Source organism: Hyaena hyaena, unplaced genomic scaffold, assembly GCF_003009895.1.
Source record: "Hyaena hyaena isolate Hyena2069 unplaced genomic scaffold, ASM300989v1 scaffold_6, whole genome shotgun sequence".
NCBI lineage: Eukaryota > Metazoa > Chordata > Mammalia > Carnivora > Hyaenidae > Hyaena > Hyaena hyaena.
Genome location: NW_024080638.1, coordinates 6,569,810 through 6,584,514, shown reverse-complemented (window position 1 = coordinate 6,584,514; position 14,705 = coordinate 6,569,810). Strand labels below are relative to the sequence as shown.

At 37.7% G+C, this 14,705-nt stretch overlaps 1 protein-coding gene across 1 annotated transcript in view; it reads right to left on the bottom strand.

Moving 5' to 3' along the window:
• The window catches only part of HSDL2 (hydroxysteroid dehydrogenase like 2), a 68,253-nt gene continuing 53,548 nt past the window's right edge, over positions 1 to 14,705 (bottom strand). The window contains exon 11 of the mRNA XM_039240858.1: positions 1 to 1,093. Coding sequence (XP_039096789.1) covers positions 981 to 1,093 — 113 coding nt within the window. The 3' untranslated portion in view covers positions 1 to 980. The remainder of the gene's footprint in view (positions 1,094 to 14,705) is intronic.

Genomic DNA, 14,705 nt, shown 5'->3' with positions numbered 1-14,705 from the left:
CCAGTCAGACTGAATTAGAGCCCACCCTAAAAGTCTCTTTCTAACTTAATCAATTCTTTAAAGGCCTTATCTCCAAGTACATTCACATTCTGAGGTACTGGGGTTAGGACTTCAGCAAATGAGTTTGGAGCATGCAGTTCAGCCCTTAACAATCACATATTATAATGTTCTCATTTTAAAAGCTTTTATTTATTTATTTTTAAGTAATCTGTACGGCCAATGTAGGGTTCGAACTCATGACTTCAAGATCAAGAGTCACATGCTTCTCCGACTGAGCCAGCAAGGCACCTAATGTTCTCATTGTAAAATACTGTGACCAAATGCATACTTCTAGGGGAGAAATTGTTTTATTTTAGGATATTTTTACATACTTTAAAAAGAAAATACATACTATAATGACTTGGATTACATTAATAATATTTTACTATAGGTAACATACCTGGAAATCTAGTTAAAATGAAAAATTTTTTGTTTCATTAGTCTTCACAAATAGTATTATTAAGTAGTTCATGTGATTTCTGTGAAAATGCATTGTAGATGATCTTCTTTAAAACAAGTATATAAAAATCTAAAATATCATAAGATATTTCATTAGTATATAATCCCAAACTGAAAAATTTAGAAGAGATTATTGTCCTTTAATATGGGAAGAAGTGTTGAAAAGAGCTAATTTTACTGCTGGGACCTGATTAGTTGCTCATAATACCTTTCCTAGAAAATGGTGAATGAAATATAGAGCTCAGGGGGCAAAACTCACAAAATACAAAAGGCAGACTGTCTTAGAATTCCATGTAATGAAACTTGTTAGCTAGCTGTCTTAATTACAATTTCAAGCTTTATAGATATAGAAATTCTATTTTTTTTCAGAACAAACATGCATATTCTTATAACATGATAGAGAAGAAAACAAACTGATTTTTTAACTATTGAGTCCTTTTACTTTTTAAGCTTAGCAGTCAACAATTTTTTCCCCTTTTCCTTCACAGCCTGGCATTCATCTGATTCATTAACTTCTCCAACTTGATTGCTAGGGCCATGTTTCCTTTAATCTTCAATTTCCCTGACATGAATGCCATTGTTGGTTTTAGTTTCCCTAAAATGAGAAAAGGAGAGAGGGAAAAGCATCCATTAGTGCCCTTAGGGATGTACCACCTCAAGAACACGCATCATAAAAAGAATCTCCCTGAGTTCTATAAACCTTTGAGGCACACAAATTTCTATTCCATAATTTTTTTATCAGTATCTTGGGAATCCGAATTCCTAGGCTTAGATGTTAAAAATATATAATAATATGAGAGAGAATGTAAAAACAACAATCAGCAAAAGATTATATAAAAAAGCTGAAGATGCAACATTTATATACTAGTTACAGTACATTAAAGGTATATCACCCTCAGATGAATTATAGTAAACAAATACTATCTATTTTAGTTAATTTTCCAATCTTTTATAGTTCATTAAACTTCAGCATTTCAGGTTTAGATTCAAAAAAACCAAATGCTGTAAATGCATATAATATTCTTAAGAAATTATCATTAAAAATATAGGGTAGGAATAACAAGTGTTAGCAGTATTTTAACCACAGAAATGCCAGGATGTAAAACCTGAGTATTATAATGGAATTGTAGTTAATAACAACATAAAATAAATAGAAGCTGCACAGAGGAAGGAAACTTTTTATTTGCTACTCTTATTCCAGTGCTAGTACAAGGTCTGGTACAAAATGGAATTAATGATAAAACTGAGGCTCCGAGAGGATTCTGACTTGCCCAACGTCACACAGCTTGTATATGACGATATTGCAATTCAAAGCCAGGTGTTTCTAATTTATAGTTTTCTGAGCCATGTTATGCCAATTTATATATATATCACATCTCTAGCAGGCACAACATATGTCTGGTACATTAGTGAACTTCCACTGGGCCACACACAGATAGGATCTTTGTAGGAATAAAATGTGTGGGTTAATGTATTTATATATTGACGTATTAAATACCTTTATTCTTTTTAAAAATTAAAAAACATATATTTATTTTAGAGAGAGCATGGACGCACAAGCTGGGAAGAGTGTCAGAGGGAGGTGGAGGAGGAAAGAGAGAAAGAGAGAGACAGAGAGAGAGAGAGAGAGAGAGAGAGAGAGACAGAATCTTAAGCAGGCTCCGTGCTCAGTATAGAACCTGATGAGGGGCTCGATTCCACAACCCTGGGATCATGACCTGAGCAAAAATCAAGAGTCAGATGTTTGACTGACTGAGCCACCCAGGTGTACAGAAAAACCTTTAAATTATTCTATGTAGGGACTGTTACAAAGCACAAATTGCTTAGGGACAGAAAGAATCAAGTCTAATTCTTTCACTTTAATGAATAAACTGAGCTGTGCGCCATTCCATGGAAATGTGATGTTAAAATAGCAAAATTTACAAATTGATAAATTAAGGGATAATTTTGATTTACATTGAAGATACTGGAAGATCTTTGTTCTTTTTTTTAATGTTTATTTATTTTTGAGAAAGAGCGCGTGCAAGCAGTGGAAGGGGATAGGGACGGGGACAGAGGATCTGAAGCAGGTTCTGTGCTGACAGCAGAGACCCTGATGTGAGGCCCAAACTCACAAACTGTGAGCTCATGATCTGAGCCTGAAATCATCATCTTTTTTTTTTTTTTAATTTTTTAATGTTTTATTTATTTCTAGGAGAGAGAGAGACAGCGTGAGCAGGGGAGGGCTAGAGAGAGAGGGAGTCACAGACTGAAACAGTCTCCAGGCTCCGAGCTGGTAGTCAGCACAGAGCCCGACGTGGGGCTTGAACCCACGAACCGTGAGATCATGACCTAAGCGAAAGTTGGATGCTCAACCGACTAAGCCACCCAGGCGCCCCAATCTGAGCCTGAAATCAGACGCTTAACCGACTGAGCCACTGAGGCGCCCTGATCTTTGTTCTTTAAAGGAACAGACTATCTCTTCGAGAAACCTAGAATCACTGACATCTAGGTGCCCTTGAGCTAAAAAACTGGTTCCCTGTTCTGTCACCCTCCAGTGGAACCCACTAGTCCTCAAGCCTTACTTACACACATGCAGCTTCCAACCAGCTCTCTGGAGCCTTGCCTACAAAGATAAATGGACATCATTGAAAAAAAAATTTTTTTAAAAAGGGGAGGACACCTGGGTGGCTCAGTCGATTGGGTGTCTGATCTCATGTTTACTCAGGTCATGATCTCATGGTTTGTGAGTTTGAGCCCCCCCGTCAGACTGTGCTGACAGCTCAGACTGGGCCTGGTTTGGATTCTGTGTGTGTCTCTCTCTGACCCTCCCTGCTTACACTGTCTATCTCTCTCTCAAAAGTAAATAAACAGGGGTTGGCTCAGTCGGTTAAGTGTCCAACTTCAGCTCAGGTCATGATTTCACAGTCTGTGGGTTCGAGCCCCACACCAGACTCTGTGCTGACAGCTTAGAACCTGAAGCCTGCTTCAGATTCTGTGCCTCCCCCTCTCTCTGCCCCTCCCCATTCACACTCTGTCTCTCTCTCTCAAAAATAATAAATAAACATTAAAAAATAAAATAAATAAACATTTAAAAATTAAATTAAAGAGATGAATGGATATCAAATGGAAGACAAAAAAACAAAAACAGATAAAAGCCATCTGGAGGAAACAAATGCAGGCACTGAAGAAAAGTAAAACAAAGTAAATGAAAAATAAAAAATTCCATAGTTCATATTCTTATTGTTAAGAGAAGATATTACGTCAATGTATCAAAAACAGAATGCTAGAGAAAGGGGGAAGAATGAAGCACAGGAAAGAGGAAGGAAAAAGAGGCAGCTACTTAAAGGGGTAGGAGAGGGAAATGAGAGGGAGAGAAGCAGCAGAAGGGGAACGGAATGGGATTGAGTGAGTAGAAGGGGGCAGTAAGAGAAGAAACGATTGGAATTTAAGAAACAAAACAGATGAACATATGAGAAGGAGGGAAAAAAGAGAGGGGAAAAAACCATAAGAGACTCTTAATGATAGAGAACAAGCTGAGGTTGATGGAGGGAGGTGGGGAGGGGAAGCGGTAGATGGGGGATGGGCGTTGAGGAGGGCACTCATTGGGATGAGCACTGGTGTTGCATATGAGTGACGAATCACTGAATTCTACTCCTGAAGCCAATACTACACTGTATGCTAACTAACTCTAACTAACTAGAATTTAAATGAAAATTTGAAAAGAAAAAATAAATTAACTAAATTAAATTAGAAAAAAAAACAATGACAACAATGATGAATGCCTGGAAACTAAAAAGTTGACAGATAATGCTAAAATAAAAAAGGAAAGAGGCACTTGCAGATCTTCTGGTCACAGAAGTCAACTCTCTATTGCAACCATCCACCTCCCATTGCAAAAGTCTCTCTCCACGCACCACCCCACCCCCAACCAGTCTTTCCAAATTAAGTCTCTCCCTGCTATATAAAAAAAGATAACAGGCCAAAATAGGAAGGTGAATCAATTTCCCCAAAAGTAAAAAAGTTATACAAAGGGATGTGCAACCGAAGAAAGAGATGATCAAAGATCAAACGTTTTCTCCAGAAAGTGAGAACTGAGAGATCAAAGAGATAAGACCCATTCCCAAGGAGCCCACCAGGTACCCAGGAAAATGAAAAAAGAAAGAAAAAAAAAAAAGACCACCCTACCCTGCATCACTGTGAAATTTCAAACCACCACAGAGATAGAGAGCATTCTGATTCCAGAGCTTTTGGAAAGAGAGGGTAGATACAAAAGATTAAGAGCAACAACAGTATCAAATTCTCAGTGGTAATCTTAGAAGGTGGAGCAATGGTTTCACAATTCTGAAGAAAAATGAATTTCAACCCAGAAATCTCTCTCCAGCCAAACAATACCAAATACTCTAGCCAAATACTACCTCTGCTGTATCCTTTCTCATGAAGCTACTGGAGAATGTGTTCAGCCACCAAAAGAGGATGTAAGCCAAGAAAGAACATGAGATACAGGAAAAAGGAGATTCAGTGCAGGAGAGAGTTAAAAAATTTCCAGGATCACAGCTGTGTAGCAGGCTTAATGAGCCTATCTGTCTATTATAACAAAACAAAGGGCTCCAGGAAAAAAGTAGACTGACAGGTAATCTGACACAACTGGCACTGTGGAAAAGTGTATCAAAAGGCTGTGGGAAGAGAGTATAGGAAGATTTTGCTTAGTTTCTTTAAACCTATTCTAATGGGGAAAAATAGGGCAATTATTTATATCCAGGAAAAAGAAAAATTCTGAGAGGAAACATAATAATAGTATACTATTCGACTCAGCAGCAAGCTACACCAGAATCATAATTATTTAAACAGAGTATTGATTTAAGCAAAAATGGTGATATAATTATATTGGGAGGATGGGAGAGGGGGAGGTAAAGCAAAATCAAGGTGCTATAAAGAGAACTTAAATCTCACCTGCCAGGCTTTCGTGAATCTAAACAAAACAGTGTAAGTATACATCTAACATTGAGAAATGCGATCATATTGAAAAATGTGGAGTTAAATAATGAAAGAAATACCAAAAGACCTGAAGGGAATCACCTCTGTGGAGAAGAAGGGGTAAAGGCCAAAGAACACTTTTTGGGGGCGCCTGGGTGGCTCAGTCAGTTAAGGATCTAACTTCAGCTTAGGTCAAGCTATCAAGGTTCTTGGGCAAGCCCCATGTCGGGCTTGCTGCTGTCAGCAAAGAAGCCTGCTTCGGATCCTCTGTCTTCCTCTCTCTCTGCCTTGCCCCCACTCTCATGTGCTCTCTCTCAAAAATAAACACACACACACACACACACACACACACACACACACACACACACACTTTGGGGCACCTGGATGGCTCAGCTGGTAAAGCATGCAACTTTTCGATTTTTGGGTTGTGAGTTCAAGCTCCGTGTTACTTTTTTAAAAATTAAAAAAAAATTTAATTAAAAAAATAAAAATATATACTTTTAAAAACTGAGGTGAAATTCACAGGATATAAAATTAACCCATTTATTCTTTTAAAAATTTTTTAAATATTTATTTTTGTGAGAGAGAGACAGAGTGTGAGTGGGGGAGAGGCAGAGAGAGAGGAGAATACAAAATCCGAAGCAGAATCCAAGCCATCAGCACAGAGCCCAATGTGGGGCTTGAACTCATGGACTGTGAGACAATGACCTGAGCTGAAGTCAGTTGCTTAGCCAACTGAGCCACCTAAGTGCCCCCAAATCAACCCCTTTAAAGTGAACAATTCAAGGGAGGTGGGTGGGAGATGGGTGGGTGATGGGTATTAAGGAAGGCACTTGCAATGAACACTGGGTGTTGTATGTAAGTGATGAATCACTGAATTCAACTCCTGAAACCAATATTGCACTGTATGTTTAACAAACTAAAATTTAAGTTAAAAAAGAAAAAAATAAAGTGAACAACTCAGTAGCATTTAAGTACAGTCACAGTATGGTACAACCACCACCTCTATCTAGTTCCAAAACATTTCTATCACCCCAAAAGGAAACCTTGTATCCACTATGCATTCACAGTTCCCCTTCCTTCTAGGCCCTGGCAATCACCAATGAGCTTTCTGTCTCTTTGGATTTACCTATTCTAGTGTATTACATAAATTTTTTTAAATGTTTTATTTATTTCTGAGAGAGAGATAACGTGAGCAGGGGAGGGTCAGAGAGAGAGGGAGACACAGAATCCGAAGCAGGCTCCAGGCTCCGAGCTAGCTGTCAGCACAGAGCCCGACGTGAGGCTCGAACCCATGAATGTGTGATCATGATCTGAGCCAAAGTCGGACGCTTAACTGACTGAGCCACCCAGGTGCCTCTCTGGTGTATTATATAAAAGGATTCATACAATATGTGATCTTTTGTGTCTGGCTTCTTTCACTTATTTAAGTTTTCAAGGTTCATCCACATTCTACAATGAATCAGTACTTCATTTCTTTTTATGGCTGAATAATATTTCATTATACAAACATACACACACACACACACACACACACACACACACACACACATTTGTTTATCCATTCACCTGTTAATGGACATCTGTTTCCAACTTTTGGCTACTGTGAATAGAGCTGATGAACATGTGTATACACATATTTGAGTATCTATTTTCTTTTGAATACAGGTGTGGGAATGCTGGGTCATACTGTATTTCTTAAAAATTTTTTTAATATTTTTTTTAACATCTTTAGAGTTCATTTTATAAGGTCTGAAGACAAAATGCCATCAATAAAATTCCACATTTAATGTTTATTTTTGAGAGAGAGATAGAGAGACACAGCATGAGCAGGGGAGGGACAGAAAGAGAGGGAGACTTAGAATCCGAAGAGGGCTCCAGGCTCTGAGCTTTCAGCACAGAGCACCACATGGGGCTGGAACCCACAAACCATGAGATCATGGTCTGAAGTCAGACCCTCAACCGACTGAGCCATCCAGGCACCCCATATGGTAATTCTATATTAATTCTACCTATATATTTATGGGCTTAACAAACCCATGCATCTACGGTCAACTAATCTTTAACAAGGTTGCCAAGACCATTCAATGGGAAAAGAATAGTCTATTTAACAAATGGTGCTGGGATAACTGGATATCCACATGTAAACAAATGAAGTTGGGCTCCTACTTCACACCATGTATAAATATTAATTCAAAATGGATTGGAGGCCTTGGGGAGCCTAAGTGGCTCAGTCGATTAAGCCACCAACTTCAGCTCAGGTCACAAACTCATGGTTTGTGTTCAAGACCCGCCTCCAGCTCTGTGCTGACAGTATGGAACCTGCTTCGGATTCTGTGCCTCCCTGTCTCTCTGCAAGCCCCCCTCACGTGCTATCTCTCTCGAAAATAAATAAAACATTTTTAAAAAATGGATTGGAGGCTTAAATGTGAGAGCTAAATCTAAAAACATTCAGGGATGCTTGGGTGGCTCAGGCATTTAAGTGAGTAATGAATGGTTTGGGCTCAAGTCATGCTCTCACAGTTTTTAAGTTCAGGCCCTGTGTCTGGCTCTGTGCTGACAGCATGGAGCCTGCTTGGTATTCTCTGTCTCCCTCTCTCTGCCCCTCCTTTGGTCACACACACTCTCTCTCTTAAAAATAAAGAAGCATTAAAAATAATAAATAAATAAATATGCTCATAAAAAAACCACATAGGAGTAAATCTTTAAAACTTACATTTGACAAAGATTCTTAGATATGACAACGAAAGCACAAGCAACAAATGAAATAAAACATACAGATAAATTGGACTTGGTCAAAATTTAAAGCTTTTGTGTTTCAAACTGTATCATCAAAAAAGTGAAAAGATAGGGGTGACTGGGTGGCTCAATCAGTTAAGTGTCTGACTGCAGCTCAGGTCATGATCTCGCAATTCGTGAGTTCAAGCCCTACATCAGGCTCTGTGCTGACAGTTTAGAGCCTGGAACCTGCTTCGGATTCTGTGTCTCCCTCTCTCTGCCCCTCCCCTGCCCTTACTCTGTTTCTTTCTCAAAAATAAACATTAAAAAAAAAAGAGTGAAAATATAATCACCCCAAAATTGGGAGAACATATCAGCAAATAATATATTTCATAAGTAATATCTTCTTTATATCTGGAATGTATACAGAATTCTTATTTTTAATAGAGAAGGTCCTTTTTGTTGTTGTTGCTTTTCTTAATATTTATTTATTTTGAGAGAGAGAGAGAAAGTGCACTTGAACAGGGGGGAAAGAGAGAGAGAGACAGAGAATCCCAAGCCGACTTCATCCTGTCAGTGGAGAGCCTGATGTGGGGCTTGAACTCACAAACCATGAGATCATGACCTAAGCCAAAATCAAAAGTCAGATGCTGAACCGAAGGAGCCACCCAGGCACTCCTGGAATATATAAAGAATCCTTAAAACACATTAAAAAAAAGGGGGGGGGAGGTGAGCGCCTGGGTGGCTCAGTGGGTTGAATGTCTGACTCTCGATTTCTGCCCAGGTCATGATCCCAGGATCTTGGGTTCGAGTCCCATATCAGGCTCCACGTTCAGCATGGAGTCTGTTTAAGATTGATATTCTCTCTCTCTCTCTCTCTCTCTCCCCCTCCCTCCCTCCCTCCCTCTGACCCTCTCCTCCACTTGTGTTCTCTGTCTCTCTTAGATGAATAAAATAATAATAATAAAAATCACAGTTAAAAAAAAAGACAACCCCATTAAAATGTGGAAAGGACATAGACATTTCTTCAAGGAAGATGAACATACAACCAATAAGCACATGAAAAAACGCTGAACGTCATTAGTCATTAGGAAACTGCAATTCAAAACCACAATGTGGTATCACTTCACACCCACCAGGATGGCTATTAAAACAAAAACAAAAATAACAAGTGCTGGTAAGGGCAAGAATGCAAAGAAAGAGAAGCCTTCACACACTGCTAGTAGGAATGTAAATGGTACAGCTGCTGTGGAAAACAGTTTGGCAGTTCTTCAGAGAGTTAAACATAGAATCACAAGACCCAGCAACACAAGAGAAATGAAAACTTAAGTCCACTCAGAAACTTGGACACACATGTTCATAGGAGCATTACTCATAACAGCGAAACAGTGGAAACAACCCAAATGTCTGTTAACAGTGGAAGGATAAATTAGTTATGGCATATCTCTATGATGGAATACTATTCAGTCATAAAACGCAATGAAGTATTGATAAAAGCTACAACTTAGATGAACCCTGAAAACATTATGCTAAGTAAAAGAAGCTACACACAAAGGTTACCTGTTGCATGATCCCATTTATATGAACTACCCAGAATAGGCAAATCCATAGAGAGCAAGAGAGAAAGCATGTTAATGGTTGCCAGGGGATGGGGAAGGCTGGAATGAAGTGTTATCTAAATGGTATGGAGTGTTTTTCTGGGGTGATGAATAAGCTTTGAAACTAAAGGGAAGTGCTAGTTGCACAGCATTGTGTATTCACTAAATTAAATGCCACTGAATTGTACATTTTAAAATGGTTAACTGTATGTTAAATTAATTCCATCTCCATTAAAAAAAAAAAGAATAAGTATTGATACATGCTACATCAAAAATGAAATGTAAGGGGAACCTGGGTGTCTCAGTCGGCTAAGCGTCTGACTTTAAGGTCATGATCTCATGGTTTGTGAGTTCGAGCCCTGTGGCAGGCTCTGTACTGACAGCTTGAAGCCTGGAGCCTGCTTCAGATTCTGTCTCTCTCTTTCTCTCTCTCTCTCTGCCCCTTCCACACTCAGACTCTCATTTTCTCTCAAAAATAAACAAACACTAAAAAAAATAAAAAACAATTAAACTTGAATATATGCTAAAGAGAAAACATGCCAAAAGAAGCCAGTCACAAAGAAATCTCATGTTATACTATTCTGCTCATATGAAAATGTGAATTAGAAAGCTATAGAGACAAGAAGTAGACTGGTGGTTGCTTAGGACTGAAGGTAGGTAGATGGAGGATAAGGGATTAACAGCTAATGGGGGTGGGGTTTCTTTTTGAGGTGATGAAAATGTTCTGAAAGTAACTGTGGTGACAGTTGCACGTATCTGTGACTATGCTAAAAACTATTTAACTGCACACTTTAAATGGATGAATTGTATGGTACGTGAATTACTCAATAAAGCTGTTAAAAAAAATAAAAGCTATTGTCATATATAACAATAAACTGAATTAATAATTTAAAATTTTTCCACAAAAAAATCCCAGGGCCAGATGGCTGCACTGGTTTTTCACAGGATATAAAATTAATACATATGGGGCGCTTGAGTGGCTCAGTTGGTTAGGCGTTCGACCTTGGCTCAGGTCATGATCTTGCAGTTCGTGGGTTCGAGCCCCATATCCAGCTATGTGCTGACAGCTCAGAGAATGGAGCCTGTCTTCAGATTCTGTGTCTCCCTCTCTCTCTGCCCCTCCCACATTCATGCTCTGTTTCTCTCTGTCTCAATAATAAAATAAAAACATAAGAAAAATTAAAAAATAAAATTAACACACAAAAATTATATTTATGTATTCGGAACAGATCATTCAAAAATAAAAATAAAGACAATAATTCCATTCACAACAGCATAAAAAAAGAATGAAATACTTTAGGAAAAAGCATGAACCATAAAAGAAAGAAATGATGGATTAGATTTTATCAAAACTTACAAACTTTTGTAATTCAAAAGATACCATTAAGAAAATGAAAAGATAATTCAAAGACTGAAAGAAAATACTGGCAAATCACATGTATCTAGAATTTATAAAAAATCTTAACTAATAATAAAAAGGTAAGTCAATTTAAAGATAAGCAAAAGTTTTGAACAGTTCATCAAATGTATATAGCTATTAATCACATGGAAAGATGCTCAACATTAAGGAAATACAAATTAAAGTCACAATGAGATACTACCCACCACACACTTACTAGAATCGCTGCAGTATCAAAGACACTGCCATGTGTAACAACATAGAAAGACAAATACTGATCTTACTTATATGTAGAATCCAGAAGCAGAGAGTAAAATGGTGGTTGCCAAGGGTTGGGAGTAAGGGAAATAGGGAGATATGGGTCAAAGAGTACAAACTTTCAGTTACAAGATTAATAATTCCTGGGAATCTAATGTATAGCATGATGACTATAGTTAATAATACTGTATTATATATGTGAAATTTGCTAAGAGTAGATCTAAGAGTAGATCTCTCTTTTTTTTAAGTATGATTCACGCCCAGCGTGAGCCCAATGCAGGGCTTGAAGTCATGACCCTGAGATCAAGACCTGAGCTAAGATCAAGAGTTGGACGCTTAACCAACTAAGCCAGTCTGGCACCCCTCTAAGGGTAGATCTTAAGTGTTCTCACTACACACACATGGAAGGTAACCATGTGAGATGATGAATGTGTCAATTAGCTTGATTATAGTAACTTAACAATGTATGTGTGTGTGTGTGTGTGTGTGTGTATATCAAATATTCCTGTTTTATACCTTAAATAGTCTTTATCTAGTATACCTTAATAAAGCTTTAAAAGAAAAGAAAACACTACTAAGTATTGGTGAGGACTTAGAGAAACTGGAGCTTTCACACATTGCTAATAAAAATGTAAAATTGGTGCAGCTACTTTAGCAAATGGTCTGGTAGTTTTTTAAAAAATTTTATATACAGAAACTTACCATATGACCCAGCAGTTCCCCTCTTAAGAATCTATCTAAGCAAAATGAAAATATATATCCACCAAAATATATGTGTGACAATATTCAGAGCAGCATTGCTCAAAAAGCCAAAAATTTGAAGTAACCCAAATATCCCCAGCTGGTGAGTGGATAAATAATACATAGTTTATGCATACAACAGAATACTATTCAGCAATAAAAAGGAACTGAACTATTGATAAATGCTACAACATGAATGGATGAATCTCAAAAGCCTATGGTAAGTGAAATAAGCCAGATGTGAAAGATTATATACTGTTTGATTTCATTTACATGAAATATCCAGAAACAGCAAATCTGTAGAGACAGAAAGCAAATCAGTGGTTGGCTAGCTGTGGGTAAAAATGGGGACTGACTACAAAAAGACAGGAGAGAATTTTCTGGGGTGATGAAAATGTTCTCAAACTGGATTGTTTGTGATGGTTGTACAACTCTATGAATCTACTAAAAATCACATACTACATTCATATTGGGTGATTTTATGATATATAAATTATATTTCAATAATACTGTTTATAAAAATAACTTAAAAACTGCTAGAAAGCACTATATCCTATATAGAATCTCTCTTCCTAATATATTAATCAGGTAATCTTGTAAAATTTCCTATTATAATGTTTTACCATACAGTGGCCTCTACTGGCCAAAGGAGAGATCTTGATTAGTTGACCACTAGTTGCTTAAAATTTTATATTCATAATGTATCCACTATATAAATTAGGTCAGGAATGGCTATGATTTCTTAAAAGAGAAACCATATTAAGATATAAGGTCTGAGACACCTGGATGGCTCAGTTGGTTACGTGTCTAACTTCAGCTCAGGACATGATCTCACGGTTCATGAGTTCAAGCCCTTCATCCAGCTATCAGCTGTGAGCACAGAGCCCACTTCGGATCCTCTGTCTCCCTCTCTCTCTGTCCCTCCTCCTCTCAAAATAAATAAATAAACTTAAAAAAAAAAACCCATATAAAGTCTAAACTGTGCCCAAAGGAAAGCAGATGGGATGAAGAGTAGGAATGAAAGGACATAAGAAGCAGAAGCAAACTCACTGTTGCTATAAAAGAAACATTTTAAGAAAACTTTTTTTTTTTTAACTTATTTATCTGACTTATCTTCCCTAGTCAATCCAAGGACACATTCACAGAAAGAAAAATGGAAAGCTCATTATTACAGGTTTACGATACATAAATAAAATGTAAATTAAAGAAATAGCTTGACTCTTTCACCTTTGAAGGGCAGAGTAGCATAATGATTAAAAGAACATAAGCTTAAGATTCAGACGGATTCAGGGGTGCCTGGGTGGCTTAGTTGGTTAAGCGTCCAACTTTCGCTTAGGTCATGATCTCGCGGTTCATGGTTTCGAGCCTCGCGTCGGGCTCTGTGCTGACTGCCAGCTCAGAGCCTGGACCCTGCTTCAGATTCTGTGTCTCCCTCTCTCTCTGACCCTCCCCTGCTCGCGCTGTCTCTCTCTCTCCTAGAAATCAATAAAACATAAAAAAAAAAAAACGATTCAAATTTTGACTTCAACATTTCCTCTCTATGTGATTTTGGGTTTATTATTTAATTCATTGATGCCTCAGTCTCCATTTTTATAAAATGGAGAAAATATTTTATCTCAAAGCATTTTTAGGAGTATTGCTCACTTTATAGTAACTATACAATGCATATTAGCTGTAATTATTGTTATTTTAGTTTAGAAATTGACAGTAAATTTTTAAATGATCTTGAAGTTCGAAATACTACTTATTTATAATGTGCAAATTTGTCAACACTTATTGAGCATTTAGTATGTACAAAGCACTTTAAGTTTTATAAGGAAATAGCTGTTGAAATACTTAAACACTAAAGACGCTATTGAAAATGACTCAAGAGGGGCGCCTGGGTGGCTCAGTTGGTCAAGTGTCTGACTTTGGCTCATGTCATGATCTCACAGTTCATGAGTTGGAGCCCCATGGCAGGCTCTGTATTGACAGCTCAGAGCCTGGAGCCTGCTTCAGATTCTGTGTCTCCCTCTCTCTCTGCCCCTCCCCTACTCACACTCTGTCTCCCTCTCAAAAATAAACAGATATTTTAAAAAATTAAAAAAGAAAGAAAATTACTACAGAGATAACTATTCATTATCACTGAAAGATGTTATAACATATTAGTGAAAAAGATTACAAACAGTAGTAATGCTATAATCCTGCTTTTAAAAGCACGTGTATATTTATTTTTTATTTTTGAAAAACACATTTTTAAAAAATGTTTATATACTTTTGAGAGAGTGAGAGCAAGCGAGTGCACAGCAGGGGAAGGGCAGAGAGAGACACACAGAATGTGAAGCAGGCTCCAGCCTCTAACCTGTCAGCACAGAGCCCGAAGCAGGGCTTGAAACCACAAACTGTGAGATCATGACCTGAGCCGAAGTTGAATGCTTAACAGACTGAGCCACCCAGGGTCCCCACATGTGTGTATTTATATACATTCACAGAAATATATATGACTCTAAATCGAAATCAACTGATGGTCATTTCTTAGTAGTGTGATAAAAAAGTAT